Raw genomic sequence first — 15,575 nt, 5'->3', positions numbered from 1 at the left:
TTGATAATAATAAATCTATTTCGAAGCTAGCATATTTAAAACGGGGTTGAAACAGATTTCTTGCATGCAATAACATTGTTGACATCAATAACACAAAAGTAGTTGAATAAATATTCAAATCTCGAGTTTGATCCACCGAAAGTTGTAGCTTGGCTTGATTTTTAAATAAAAACTGATTGCACATTTAACGACTAAAGTCTTCATTACAACTTGAGTTACACACGGAATGACATTTACAAACAGATTCAACAATAAATAATTTTTATGTAAAAAATTGCAGTAAAATTGAATATTACTTCCGAAATTGAAAACTGCAGCATAATTAGCTAACTGCTAATTGTAACTTTTTGTAAATATAAAACCGATTTATACTATACTGCACAGTCTGATTGCAACTAACTAAACTGCTAAATTATAGGGAACTTAACCCCTCAGAGAAAAGGAACAGTTCCAATTATAGGACAAGTAAAGATCAAATCTCCACAGGCAAATCGGTCATTTGATATAATCGGCTTATTGTTTACTTGAAAAGCAGTCTCGCTCTTGATGAGAAAAAAACAAAATTTCGTAAATTCATAGATAACCTCGGTTTCAAATATCCTCTTAATCAGTCAAAAGTTCATCCTCAACTCATTTCACTATGAAACAAGTTTTATGAAGACAAGATATGGTCTGTCTTCAAATCGGCGCTCCAAATTTCAGGGCTCCGCTTACATGGTAAAAATTAGGCCGAGATTTTGAGGTGGTGTACCTTGACCAAATCTACTGACCGATTACTTATCAACCTCAATCAGATCTTTCAGTTTTGATGAGAACGATCAACTGACTTTTTTCACGATGGAGACAACCAAATCGACTACACATATTCCGTATCTTGCTGTATCGCTTTCAACACACAGCATGAAATCAGAAACTGAGCAACGTGCGTGACCAAAAGTGACAAGTACGACACTTGCAGCACAACCAACTGTGCATCGATAGCTTCCATTGTTGCGTCCAGACATCCGGTCATGTACAGTCCCGTTGGTGCACAGACACCAGGGGCAGTGTATCGTCGGCAGCAGGATGCAGGGGGTGTGAATGTGTGTGGTACCCAGTCAAGAGGTGCGACCACACCACAACATTCCATTTTGGACTGGTATTCGTCCCACATAAGAGCCACTGTCTTGTCAGATTTGTATCTAAATAATGAAAATTTTGACGGTTGAGAGCTTCACCTAATGAAATTTTGCATATAAGATAAGCTTGCATATCATGACAAGATGCCCTACTTGTTCAACGTATATTTGGCTAGATAGATTAAGCTTCGACGAAGGAAGAACAAAAGAAATGATTAAAGAATTCCAACCAAGGTCAAAATTCTATGAAAGCCATGAGGGCAAATCCTTTCTGAAAATTCAAAAAGCATTATAGTTTGGAAAAAAGATGAATATGACCGAACTTTCTACCAGCCAACTCAACGACACACTATAGGCCTATCAAAAAATTTTGAGTTATTGATAAGACCACAAAACTGTTTGTGACCCATTTGTAAAATGATCACATCGACGTAAAATTACAATATTTCCATCAAGTAAATGCTTTTGTGATCATCCACTCCTGTCTATCATTACTTACTAGACAAGTTTTTTTTAGGCAAATATATACATATACTAGCACATTTCACTATTCTGCTCTATAAACCTTAACGTGTTAAATATACCCGGAAGATTGCCGGAGTATAGCCCCAAATGATTCCCATAACCCAGGTTGACGATTGAAAGAAAATAAAACCAACTGAAACTGATTATAGTTCAGAAACATTTCAAAGTGCGAGCCAGTTTGATTTGATTTCGTATTCCACAGTTAGACATACTCCTTTTTCTCAATGAGAGGATATAGGGATTGATATCAATACATAAACAATCTACTTGATAAACAAAAACCTGATACTAAATAAGACGAATTAGAAGAGAGTGCAAAAATAACCCAGGTCCTCATGGTTTTAGCCCGTTTCTATATTTGAATAAGTTTTCCAAAACTGATTCTGCGCATTTTAAGCGGCTTTGCTGTTTTAATGTTGCTTAATAGAACTTCGAGCAGAATGAGCGAAGAATGAAACTAGCCTAAACAAGTCAAAGATTTCACGCAAAATGTTGAACAAGCTATAAACCAAAGTAAAGTGAAACATTGACGAATTAAAAAAAGAGCAGGAGAAGTCCTGAAATAGAATACAAAAAATGAAGGAAAAACCTTGCAATCACTGATTTGACAAGCAGGACAATAGAAAATTACAAGCGAAACAAAATGTTCTACAATATTTAAAAGAATATCAAGATCACCATTCAAATTGGTGATATAGTTTGTAAAACAACGTATTGAAAACCAATGTTTCTTATTCAAAGTAGAACTCATGACTAGACGGTTGAATTGCCAACATAAATATTTCTTGACAAGGAAGCAAACAGGAAAGAATAAGAAAAATATAAACTGCAACATAAAATACCAAAAAACTTGAAGCTAATATCACCTGAAAGCCAATGTCTTCAAAAGCAATATTTTGCGTTGATGAAAAAAGCGCCACAAAAATTCAAACTAAAAACATTCTCTTCAAAATTTCTTTGACAATGTCCTCAATTCATAGGTAAAAATGTCTTCAAATTCAACTCGTTTTCACAAAAAACCTACATAATCTATTTTGAAATTAGGCATTCCAAATATATTCAGAACACTAAGTGCTTGAAAAACTACAATCGCCGGCAACGTGACTCTAATGCAAATTAATTCCCTCTGGGATTCACTACTTTATCCCTTATTGAAAACTCAAAGTCATCAAAAAAAGCGTGGCCCCATTTTATTCAAAGTATTGATATCAAAAAAGAAGGAGTAACAAAAAAATGAAGTGCCTTATAATATTTAAAATGTTTTCAGAAAACGTAGATAGAATTCTTAATTTAGAGGTGTCAGTGGGAGGGAGAGGGTATGCAGGTATGGGGGTGGGGGTTAGATAGGTAGGAGTAGGTGTTTGAGCGTGTGAGTTATGCTTGGAATGAGGTAGCGGAGGGTGTAGATAGGTAGGCGCAGCGGTGGAGGGGGTTTGCAGTTTGAACAGGGAGGAGAGACAGTTATGGAACAAATATTTCTCAAAATGACCTGAAGCTGTTTATCTGGGGTCTCTCCTATAATCCTAGGACAAGCTGGTTGAATAGTTAGTACCCAATGCTACCAAATAAGCAGTCTCGGATACTGAAAACTGTTACGGAAGATTGTGTCAGGTAAACACGACTAGAAAAATTGGTAACTAACCGACAAACAGAAAAAATTCCTAACTTTGTTCGAGATCAATTACTAAGTGTAAAACATACGGGTAAAACGGCTAGATGCAGCTTAATTGAACAAGTGTGGGTTGAGGGCGTCGGGGGTCAAACTCTAAGAACCGCCCTTCGCTATCGTTCAGCGGCTTAAAACTGTGAACCAATTTAGATTACAGAAATTAGTTTATATATATACACTAGAACATTTGACTATTCTGCCTGACAAGTTTTAACGTGCTAAATATACCCGCAAAATTTCCGGAATATAGCCCCCAATGATTCGCATAACCCAGGTTGGCGATTGAAAGAACAGAAAGCCAACTGAAATTGATTGTAGTTCAGAAACATTTCAAAATGCGAGCCATTTTGATTTGATTTCGTATTCAGTACTTAGAAATACTGCTTTTTCTCTATGAGAGAATATATGGATTGACATCAATACATAAAAAATCTACTTGATAAACAATAACCCTGATACTAAATAAGACTAAAAGGAACAGATTTTAAATCTAACCCAGGTCCTTATGATTTTATCCGTTTCTGTTTCTATATTTGAAAGCGTTTTCCAATACTGATTCTGCTCATTTTAGGCAGCTTTGCTGTTTTAGTGTTGCTTAAGAGCATTTCGAGCAAAGTGAGCGAAGAATGAAACTAGCCTAAACATGTCAAAGATTTAAGGGAGGAGGGACTATTATGCGACAAATATTTCTCACAATGACCTTAAGATGTTGCTCTAGGGTCTCTCCTATAATCCTAGGACAAGCTGTTCGAGTAGTTAGTACTGAATGATACCAAGTCAGCAGGCTTGAATACTGAAAACTGGTGCGGAAGATTGTGTCAGGTAAACAAGACTAGAATAAAAATTGGTAAAACTAAAAGACCAACAGTAATGAAATAATTGCGAAGTTTCTTTGAGATCAATTACTAAGTGTAAAACATACGGGTAAGGAGGCTAAATGTAGCTTAATTGAAGAGGTGTGGGGTGAGCGCGTCGGGGGTCAAACTCTAAGAACCGCCCTTCGCTATCGTTCAGCTGCTTAAAAGTGTGAATCAGTTCAGATTACAGAAAATAGTTTAGATCCCATTGGTCAAGCGAAAACTTGCTTTAAGACACATAATATCACATATCGGTTGGGATCAATTAATTTCAACTTTGTAGTGCAATGAAGACTGCGATAACGGTTAACGCAGGACTTCGTTCACTTATATCTGTTTTGGCTACCCAATGTTTTTATGACTGAACATTCACATTTCCAGCGACGAAAAATGATTCAAGACACAACCGCTGAACCAACCCTATTAACGACCAGCTCATCTGTTAAAACACACTTAAATGTGCGCGAATTTTGTGTTTTGTTGCCCCATACCGTGTTATCAACAAAGTATTTGTAGGGTTGATAAAGCCATATTCAACAGAAAACTAAGATCTTCAGACAGGCTGGAATAACCGTTAGCACATGGTGTTTTGTATTTTCTAAAACGACCGGCGAGCGGTTGGCTTCGTCAGTAGCTAGCCACAGTTTAGTGAGGCTAGCTTAAGCTTAAGTGAAGGGGCGTGAGGTGACCGCAGCGGGGGGGGGCAACAGTGTGTGTGTGTGTGTGTGTGTGTGTGTGTGTGTGTGTGTGTGTGTGTGGGGGGGGGGGGGGGGGGGACAGTGGGATGGATATGGGGGGGGGGGTTGGAAGTTAGTGAGCTTAAAGGAAAGGCTCTAAAGAACCTAATGTCCTTAATTACTCAACTATTTATTGAAATCTATATATTAATTCTAACTCGAATGCTATGTCACCATGTTTAAGCTCCTAATCTTCACGTTTTACCGTCCCTTAAACATGCAGCCCAGCGTTTTGCATGCATTTTGAGCGCTGCGAGGTGGATTCGAACCGGGGTCTGTTGAATTCGATCAGGGTATAAAAACTTTTGCTAACCACTGAGCTAAATCCCTTGCTGTGAAGCAGAGCTATATCACCACCTTTAAGCTCCTAGTCTTCACATGTTGTCAGGCCCCTGAGACATGCACCACATCATTTTGCATGCATTTTGATAAAGGTCAATGACCGAAAATTTGCCATTGCCAGAATAGTCTTTGACCGAAAGGTTACCTATGCCGTAATGGTCAATGACTGATTAGCCGTGGATGCAAAAATTGGTCATTGAACGAAAAGCTGCCAATGTCCGAAAAGCTGCCTGTGCCAAAAAGTTCAACGACCGAAAAACGATGCAAGAATAGGTCAATGACTGAAAAGCTACCTATGCCGTAAAGGTCAATGAATGATTAGCCGTGGATGCAAAAATAGGGCATTGACCGAAAAGCCACCAATGTCCGAAAACCCGCCTGTGCCAAAAAGCTCAATGACCGAAAAACTGCGGATGCAAAAATAGGTCAATGACTGAAAACCTGCTTATAAAAAAATATTCCATCGCCGAAATATTTGTCACACGAAAACAGTCCTTGACATATGCGATGCATCACAGATATTGACAGAATAAAGATTATTTAAGTAGAAGTCACAAGTGTAATCGGAGATAAAAAATTGTCCACTGATAACAAAAATGATAAAGAAATTTAAATCACCTAGATAGAAATGCAACACTGTCAAGATTTTGTGTAGCGTTTTTAAATTCTCAACCAAGGTTGCGATTTCTTTTCTCTTTCTTCTGTCTTTTTCTGTATATCTTCTCTCTTTCGTTTTTCTTTTTCTTTCTGTATTTCGCTCTTTTTTTCTCCGCCCTCTGTTTGGCTTTTCTTTTTCTTTTCTGTCTTCCTTTTCTGTCTTTTCTCTCTTTTGTCTTTTTCTTTTCTATCTTTTTTCTCGCTCTTTCTTTTCTGTTCTTTTTATCTGTCGTTCTTTTTCATTCTTTTTTTCTCTTTGTGCCTCTTCCGCTTGTCTGTAGTTTATCATGTCTTTTTTCCTTTCTGTTTTTTTTTGCTTTTCTGATTCTTTTCTGTCGTTCCTTTCTCTGTTTTATTTTCTGTCGTTTTTTTCTCTTGCTTTTGTTTTTCTTTTCTGAATTTTTCTCCCTTCTGTTTCTTTCTTTTCTTTTTCTATTTCTTTTTTCTATTTTTGTCTTTCTGTCTACCTCTTGCTTTTCTCTCATGCTTTTTTTCTTTTCTGTTTTTCCTGTATGTGTTTTTTGACTTTCTTTCCCTTTCTTTTGTTTTTCTCTCTTCCGTCTCTCTTTTCTTGCTTTCTTTTATGTCTTTCGTTTCTTTCTTTCTTTTCTCCCTTCTGTTGCTTTCTTTTCTCACTCTATTCGCTTTTTTTGTTTTCTTCTGTTTGTCTGTTCTCTTATTTCTTTTCGCTCTTTCGTTTATCTCTTGCTTTTCTCTCTTGCTATTTCTCTTTTCTGTATTTCCTGTCTGTTTTTTTTCTCTTTTCCCTTTCTTTTGTTTTTTCTCTTCCGTCTTTCTTTTCTTGCTTTCTTTTCTGTCTTTCGTTTCGTTCTTTCTTTTCTACCTCCTGCTGCTCTCTTTTCTCTCTCTATTCGCTTTTTCTCCGTTTTCTTCTGTCTGTCTGTTCTCTTCTTTCTTTTCTCTCTTTCGTTTTCTCTTTCTTTTCTCTCTTTCGCTTTTCTTTCTTTTGTCTTTTTCTGTATATCTTTTCTCTCTGTCCGTTTTTCTTTTTTCTGTATCTCGTTTCTCTCTTTCGCTCGTTTTGTTTATTTCTTTTCTGTCTTCTATTTTTTGTTTTTTTAAATATTTCTTTTCTGTTGTCTTTCTTTTCTCCTTTCTTTTTCTTTCTTCTCTCTTTTTTTCCAGTTTTCTCCTGTCTGTCTTTTCTCTCTTTCGTTTATCTCCTGCTTTTCTGTCTTGCTTCTCTCTCTTTTCAGTATTTCCTGTCTGTCTTTTTTGGTCTTTGCTTTGTTTATTTTCTTCCGTCCTTCTTTGCTCGCTTTCTTTTCTGTTCTTTTTTCTGCCTTTTTCATTCTTTTCGCCCTCTTTTGTTCTTCTCTCTCGTTCCTCTCTTCAGTTTCTGGTTCTTTCTCATTTTTCTCCCTTCTCTCGCTTTCTTTTTTTGTTTTTCTTTTCTGTCTTTCTTTTTCTCTCTTTTTTCTGTCTTTCTTTTCTGCCTTTCCTCTTTTTGTTTCTTTTGCTATCTTTCTTTTGTCTTTCTTTTCCGTCTTTAGTCTCTTTTCTGATCTCTTTTTTTCTCTTCTTCTGCCTCCTTTTATCTCTTGTTTTTTCTCGCTCTCATTTCTGTTTTTCTATTTTTTGTGCCTTTCCTCTGCTTTTTCTTTTCTTGTTTTTTTCTTTTTTCTTTATCTTTTGTTTCTTTTTCTTTTCTCTGTCTTTTCTGGATTTTTTTTCTTTCCTTTTGCATCCTGCTTTTCTCTTCTTTTTTCCTTCTTTTCTGATTTGCTCGGTTTCTTTTATCTCCTCATCTTCTTTTTTTAGTTTCTGTCTTTTCTCTCTTTTCTGTCTTGTTCTGTATTTTTTCTCTCCTCTCTCATTCCTTTCTCTCTTTATTATCTGTCTCTCTTCTCTTTGGCTTCTTTCTTTCTTTTCGCTTTCTTTTCTCTTTCCTTACTGTCTATCTCTTTATCTCTTTCCTTTCTCTTCCTCTCTTTTCTCTATTGTTTCTTTTCTCTTTTCTGTTTCTTTTTCTGCCTTTCTTCTCTCTTTGGTTTCTTTGTTTTTTCCTTTTTTTCTTTTTTCTATTCTTTTTTGCCCTTTTTTATAATCCTTCTCTCTTGTTCTTTCTCTTGCTTTTCTCTTCCTGTTCTGACTTTCTTCTGCCTTTTTCATTTCCCTTTCTTCTTTATCTTTCGTTTCTGTCTCTTTTCTCTGTATCGTTTCCTTTTCTGTTTGTTTTCTGTCTTTTTTTCTCTTTTTTCTTTCTTTTCTCTTTCTATTCTCTTTTTTCAGTTTTATGTCTATCTTTTCTCAGTTTTCTTTTCTGTCTTTCGTTTATCTCTTGCTTTTCTGTCTTGCTTGTCTCTTTTCTGTATTTTCTGTCTGTCTTTCTTTTGTCTTGTTCTCTTCCGTTTTTCTTTTCTCGCTTTGTTTTCTGTTCTTTTTTCTGCCTTTGTCATTCTTTTTGCCCTCTTTTGTTCTTCTCTCTCGTTTCTCGCTTCAGTTTCTCGTTCTTTCTCATTTTTCTTGCTCTTCTCTCTCGCTTCTCTCTTTCTTTTCTGTCTTTCGTTACTGTCTTTCTTTTGGTCTTTCTCTTTTTTCCTGTCCTTCTTTTCCGCTTTTCCTTTCTTTTGTTTCTTTCTTTTCTCTCTTGCTTTTCCTTCTTTTCTGTCTTTTGTATCTTTCTGTTCTCTTTTTCTCTTCTACCTTTCTTTTATCTCTTTCTTCTCTTTTTTCTCGCTCTCATTTGTTTTTCTCCTTTATTCTGCCGTTCTGCTTTTTGTTTTCTCGCTTTTCTCTTCGTTCACTATCTTTCGTTTCTTTCTCTTTTCTCTATTGTTTCTTTTTCTCTTTCTTTTCTGTCTTTTTTCTCGCCATTTGTATCCTTATTTTCTCTTCTTTTTCTTTTCTCCTTTTCTGATTTGCTTTTTTTGCTTTGTTTTCTCTCCTGATCTTCTTTGTATTTTTTTTTAGTTTCTGACTTCTCTTTTCTGTTTTCTTTATGTGTTTTTTCTCTCCTCTCTCTCTCAAACCTTTCTCGTTCTTTTCTGTCTCTTCGCTTTTGCTTCTTTCTTTTTTTTCGCTTTTTCTCTTTGCTCTCTGTCTTTCTCTTTATCTCTTTCTTCTCTCTTTTTTTCTCTTTTGTTTCTTTTCTCTTTCTGTTCTTTTTTCTGCCTCTCTTCTCTCGTTTGTTTCTTTATTTTTTCTTTCTTTTTATTTTTTTAACTCTCTTTCTAATCCTTCTCTCTTTTTGTTCTTCTCTTCCATTTTCTTCTTCAGTTTTTCGTTCTTTTTGCTTTCCTTTCCCTTTGTTCGTTTTCTTGCTTTTCTCTTTCTGTTCTGAATTTCTTCGGCCGTTTCTTTTCTCTTTCTTCTTTCTCTATTCTCTTCATTTCTCATTTGCTTTTCTCGCTTTCTTTACCCTCTTTAACTTTATATTTTCTTTCGTTTCGCTGCTTTTCTATTTTTTCTGTCTTTTTTCTCTCGTTTTCTCTTTTTCCGTTTTCTTTTCTCTTTCGTTTTTGTCTATCTTTTTACCTTTTTCTTTGCTCTTTCTTTGCTGTCTTTCTATTCTCTTTCTTTTCTCTCTTGCGTTTCTCTTTCTTTTCTGCCCTTCTTCTTCGTTTTCTCTCTTTTCTGTCTTGCTTTTCAATTTCTTTTCTGTCCTTCGTTTCCGTCCTTGTTTTCTTTTTCTTTTTTTGTTCTTTTAAGCTTTTCTTTTTGTTTGTTTCCCTCTTTTCTCCATATCTCTTTCTTTTCTGCCTCTTTTTCTTTTCTTTCTTTCACTTCTCTCCTGCTTTTCTCTTTTTTCTTTTCAGATTTGCTTTTGCTTTCATTTCTCCGTTTCTCCTCATTTTTGTATTTTCTTTTTCACTCCTTGTCTGCCTTTTCTTTTCTGTCTTTTTCTGTCCTTTTCTCTCACGTTTTTTCTCTTTCCTTTCGGTCTTTCTTTTCCGTTTCTTTTCTATTTTGTTTCTCTACTTCTTTTTGCTTTCTTTTCTCTTTTCTTTCTTTCTCTTTATCTCTTGCTTTTCTTTCATTTCTGTCTTTCTTCTCTCTCTCTCTCTCTCTTTTGCTTTTCTTTCATCGTTTTTCTCTTTTGTGTCTTTTTTTCTGTCTTCTTTTTTCCCTCTCACTTTTCTGCTCTTTTCTCCTTACTTTTTTCTTTTGTTTCTTCTCTCTTTTTTCTTTTCTTTTTTCTGCCTTTCCCTTTTTTTGTTTCTTTTTCTCATTTTTTCATTCCTCTCTTTTTTCTTCTGTTCTTTTTTGCCTTTCTCTTTGATTCTTCTCTCTTTTGTTCCTCTCATTGGTACCTCTCTTTCACTCTTTCATTTTTTCTTTAGATTTTTGTTCTTTTCTCTTTCTGTTTTTTGTCGTTTCTCTCACGTTTTTTCTTTTCTGCTTTTATTCTTTCTTTTCTCGCTTTGTTTTTTGTCTTGCTTTCCTTTCTATCGTTTTCGTCTCTTTTGTCTCTCTATCTCTTTTCTCTTTTCTTTCTGTTCTTCTTTTCTGCTTTTCTTTTTTCTGTTATTTCTTTTTTCTCTTCTTTTCTCTTCTTTTTCTGCCTTCCATTTTCTTTCTTTCTTTTTTCTTTAGTTTCTTTCTCTTCTCTGTATCGTTTCTTTTCTGTTTTCCTATATTTTTTATCTCCTGATCTTCATTGTGTTTTTTAAGTTTCTGTCTACTCTTTTCTGTTTTTTTCTGTGTTTTTCTTCTCTGTTTTATTCCTGCTCTTTTCTGTTTTTTTTTCTGTGTTTTTTCTCTCCTCTCTCTCTCTCGGTCCTTTCTCGTTCTTTTCTGTCCCTCTTTGCTTTTGCTTCTTTCTTTTCCTTTTTTTTCTCTTTGCTTTCTGTCTTTCTCTTTATCTCTTTCTTTTCTCTTCTTTTCCTTTTGTTTCTTCTTTTCTGTTCTTTTTTCTGCCTTTCTTGTCTCTTTTGTTTCTTTGTTTTTTTCTTTTTCTTCTATTCTTTTTTTCTTTTTTTTGCCTCTCTTTCTAATCCTTCTCTCTTTTTGTTCTTCTCTTCCATTTTCTCCTTCAGTTTTTTGTTCTTTTTGCTTTCTTTTCCCTTCTTTCTTTCTCTTGCTTTTCTCTTTCTGTTCTGAGTTTCTTCTGCGGCTCTTTCTTTTCTCTTTCTCTATCTCTCGTTTCTGTCTCTTTTCTCTGTATCGTTTCGTTTTCTCATTCTTTTCTGTCTTTTATCTCTTTTATCTTTCTTCTTTCTCTATTCTCTTCACTTCTCAGTTGCTTTTCTCGCTTTCTTTACCCTCTTTATCTTTATATTTTCTTTAGTTTTCTATATTTTCTGTCTTTTTTCTCTCCTTTTCTCTTTTTTCGCTTTCTTTTCTCTTTTGTTTTCGTCTATCGTTTTATCTTTTTCTTTGCTCTTTCTTTGCTGTCTTTCTTTTTTCTTTTTTTTTCTCTTTTGCTTTCCGCTTTCTTTTCTGTCCTTCGTTTTTTCTTTTTCTTTTTTTGTTCGTTTAAGCCTTTCTTTTTTCTCTTGTTTCCTTCTTTTCTCTTCTTTTTTCTGTTCTTTTCAGAATTGCTTTCGCTTTCATTTCTCCGTTTCTCCTCATTTTTGTAATTTCTTTTTCATTCTTTGTCTGCCTTTTCTTTTCTGTCTTTTTTCTTTCCTTTTTTCTCTTGTTTTTTCTCTTTTCTTTCGGTCTTTCTTTTCGGGTTTCTTCTCTTTTTCGTTTCTCTACTTCTTTTCGCTTTCTTTTCTCTTTTCTTTCTTTTTTTATCTCTTGCTTTTCTCTTTCATTTCTTTTTCTCTCTATCTCTCTCTCTCTCTTGCTTTTCTTTCATCGTTTTTCTCTTTTGTGTCTTTTTTTCTGTCTTCTTTTTTCCCTCTCACTTTTCTGCTCTTTTCTCCTTACTTTTTTCTTTTGTTTCTTCTCTTTCTTTTTTCTGCCTTTCCCTTTTTTTGTTTCTTTTTCTCATTTTTTCATTCCTCTCTTTTTTCTTCTGTTCTTTTTTGCCTTTCTCTTTGATTCTTCTCTCTTTTGTTCCTCTCATTGGTACCTCTCTTTCACTCTTTCATTTTTTCTTTAGATTTTTGTTCTTTTCTCTTTCTGTTTTTTGTCGTTTCTCTCACGTTTTTTCTTTTCTGCTTTTATTCTTTCTTTTCTCGCTTTGTTTTTTGTCTTGCTTTCCTTTCTATCGTTTTCGTCTCTTTTGTCTCTCTATCTCTTTTCTCTTTTCTTTCTGTTCTTCTTTTCTGCTTTTCTTTTTTCTGTTATTTCTTTTTTCTCTTCTTTTCTCTTCTTTTTCTGCCTTCCATTTTCTTTCTTTCTTTTTTCTTTAGTTTCTTTCTCTTCTCTGTATCGTTTCTTTTCTGTTTTCCTATATTTTTTATCTCCTGATCTTCATTGTGTTTTTTAAGTTTCTGTCTACTCTTTTCTGTTTTTTTCTGTGTTTTTCTTCTCTGTTTTATTCCTGCTCTTTTCTGTTTTTTTTTCTGTGTTTTTTCTCTCCTCTCTCTCTCTCGGTCCTTTCTCGTTCTTTTCTGTCCCTCTTTGCTTTTGCTTCTTTCTTTTCCTTTTTTTTCTCTTTGCTTTCTGTCTTTCTCTTTATCTCTTTCTTTTCTCTTCTTTTCCTTTTGTTTCTTCTTTTCTGTTCTTTTTTCTGCCTTTCTTGTCTCTTTTGTTTCTTTGTTTTTTTCTTTTTCTTCTATTCTTTTTTTCTTTTTTTTGCCTCTCTTTCTAATCCTTCTCTCTTTTTGTTCTTCTCTTCCATTTTCTCCTTCAGTTTTTTGTTCTTTTTGCTTTCTTTTCCCTTCTTTCTTTCTCTTGCTTTTCTCTTTCTGTTCTGAGTTTCTTCTGCGGCTCTTTCTTTTCTCTTTCTCTATCTCTCGTTTCTGTCTCTTTTCTCTGTATCGTTTCGTTTTCTCATTCTTTTCTGTCTTTTATCTCTTTTATCTTTCTTCTTTCTCTATTCTCTTCACTTCTCAGTTGCTTTTCTCGCTTTCTTTACCCTCTTTATCTTTATATTTTCTTTAGTTTTCTATATTTTCTGTCTTTTTTCTCTCCTTTTCTCTTTTTTCGCTTTCTTTTCTCTTTTGTTTTCGTCTATCGTTTTATCTTTTTCTTTGCTCTTTCTTTGCTGTCTTTCTTTTTTCTTTTTTTTTCTCTTTTGCTTTCCGCTTTCTTTTCTGTCCTTCGTTTTTTCTTTTTCTTTTTTTGTTCAATTAAGCCTTTCTTTTTTCTCTTGTTTCCTTCTTTTCTCTTCTTTTTTCTGTTCTTTTCAGAATTGCTTTCGCTTTCATTTCTCCGTTTCTCCTCATTTTTGTAATTTCTTTTTCATTCTTTGTCTGCCTTTTCTTTTCTGTCTTTTTTCTTTCCTTTTTTCTCTTGTTTTTTCTCTTTTCTTTCGGTCTTTCTTTTCGGGTTTCTTCTCTTTTTCGTTTCTCTACTTCTTTTCGCTTTCTTTTCTCTTTTCTTTCTTTTTTTATCTCTTGCTTTTCTCTTTCATTTCTTTTTCTCTCTATCTCTCTCTCTCTTGCTTTTCTTTCATCGTTTTTCTCTTTTGTGTCTTTTTTTCTGTCTTCTTTTTTCTCCTCTCTCTTTTCTGCTATTTTTTCCTTACTTTTTTCTTTCGTTTCTTCTCTTTCTTTTTTCTGCCTTTCTTTTTTGTTTCTTTCTCATTTTTTTTATTCTTCTCTTTTTCTCTTCTGTTTTTTTGCCTTTCTTTCTGATTCTTCTCTCTTTTGTTCCTCTCATTGGTTCCTCTCTTTGACTCTTTCATTTTTTCTTTAGATTTTTGTTCTTTTCTCTTTCCTTTCTGTTTTTTGTCGTTTCTCTCACGTTTTTTTCTTTTCTGCTTTTATTCTTTCTTTTCTCGCTTTGTTTTTTGTCTTGCTTTTCTATCTATCGTTTTCGTCTCTTTTGTCTCTCTATATTTTTTCTCTTTTCTTTCTGTTCTTCTGTTCTGCTTTTCTTTTTTCTGTTGTTTCTTTTTTCTTTTCTTTTTCTTCTGCCTTCCGTTTTCTTCCTTTCTTTCATTAGTTTCTTTCTCTTTTTTCTGTATCGTTTCTTTTCTGTTTTTCTATTTTTTTCTCTCTTTTTTCTCTTTTCTCTCTTTCTTCTCTCTTTTCTTTGTTTTTCTCTTTTTTTCTTTATTGCTTTTGTCTGTGTCTTTTCTCTCTTTTGTTTTTCTATTTCTTTTCCTGTTCTTTTTCCGCATTTCGTTTTTTCTGTCTTCTTTCCTTTTCTCTCGCTTTTCTCTATTTTCTCTTTTGCTTTTCTCTGTTTTTGCTTTTCTTTTCTTTCATTTCTGTCTTTCGTTTCTCGAGTTCTTTTCTCTCTTTCTGTACTCTTTTTTTTCTGTCTTGGTTTTCTTTTGTTTTCGTTTCTTTTTCTCTTTTCCCACTTTCATTTGACTTTTCTGTGTTTCGTTTCTATCTTTTCTCTTCTGTTCTGTTTTGTTATCTATTTCTTCTCCCCTTTTCTTTCTTTTGTTTATCTATTTCCTGTTCCTTTTTTTCTGCGTTCGTTTTCTCTCTTTCCTCTGTCTTTTCTTTTGTTTCTTCTCTTTTTTTCTTTCGCATGTTTAAGCTCCTTATCATCGCATGTTATAGATGCTCCTTAAACATGCAGCCTTATGTAGAACATGAGTTACACTATGCCACCATGTAGAATATCTGTACAAGTCTTAGCGCTCCTTAAATATGCAAAATGGTAAAGCAGAAAACGTGAATGGACAAAAAATTGTTGATACATAGGGTAATATACACAAACCAAACACATCGGTAACGAAACGTAATATCTATTGCTTTTGAACGAGGGGCATAGCTTCCAGCCCCAGGTGGTGCAAAATAACTGATTTTTTAACCTTCTATCATTTCTTCTAAATGATTTCCTTGTGAAGCTTTTGCGGGCCTGCTAGTTTAAATTAAATCAAAACCGCGAGCTATCATAAGTAAAGTTGATTAGTAATGTTTTATCTCTTTAGGCAGTTAACCACTTAGAGTTTCTCAACGTCAAGCCCTCCTCCGCTTTCTTAAACGTTCCTCGACACCTTTGACGAATGGTTTAATCAAAGCCTACGAAATCTCGAAGAGATCTGCTCAGAAAGTCAACTTAAATCGGTCAAGCGAGCGAAAGAATGTGCTATCTTAAAAGTCGTAACGGTCAAACAAAAATTTAGCATAAAAACAAAAAGACACACGTTTTATAATTGGTTCAAGCTTCGTTCGACAAAAATTAAAAACTGAAGACAGGAAAAAGATAAGTTCCTACATAAAACTGCTTTTCAATTCAGACAAAATTACTTTTATTCAGAACTAACCTCTCCATAGAATCGCGCATCAACTCCCCGCCAACATCCTTGACTTCCCCATTTGTGTAATATCTGAAGAGAACATAGCCAGTTGCCAACTCGAACGTAATTGTCACAGCCAAAAACGACATGTAGAGAAACATGCACTGTTTGCTGGACTTCCAAGCGCCACAAAACCCAAACAAAGCTGCCAAAATCACAACCAACAGGAACCCGAGCAGAATGTAGACCAGGTAGTTTTGGGTTGATGGTGATGCCAGCCAATCCAGCTCATTTCTGTTCGAGTAGACAATGATACCCACTATGGCGACAAATATTGCTGTCAGGGTCAGTAAGAGGCAGTTTGTACATATTAGTAGTTGACGCAAAAGGTGCATGATCTAAATCTAAAGAAAGTCACCTTGATCGACATTGACACCTTTCATGCCATTT

General features: G+C 34.5%; 1 protein-coding gene across 1 annotated transcript; it reads right to left on the bottom strand.

Annotated features, from left to right (window-relative positions):
- LOC142346038 (leukocyte surface antigen CD53-like) lies at positions 1–15,575 on the bottom strand. Its single transcript, XM_075398523.1, has 2 exons — positions 15,153–15,575; positions 1–1,181 (listed from the first exon to the last, which is right to left on the bottom strand). Exons 1-2 carry the CDS (start codon positions 15,518–15,520, stop codon positions 857–859), a joined length of 693 nt encoding a protein of 230 aa, XP_075254638.1. The 5' UTR covers positions 15,521–15,575; the 3' UTR covers positions 1–856.

Source organism: Convolutriloba macropyga, chromosome 9 (assembly GCF_964194025.1).
Source record: "Convolutriloba macropyga chromosome 9, txConMacr16.3, whole genome shotgun sequence".
Classification (NCBI taxonomy): domain Eukaryota; kingdom Metazoa; phylum Xenacoelomorpha; order Acoela; family Convolutidae; genus Convolutriloba; species Convolutriloba macropyga.
Note: the sequence above shows the minus strand (reverse complement) of the source record. Positions and strands in the feature narration are given on the sequence as shown.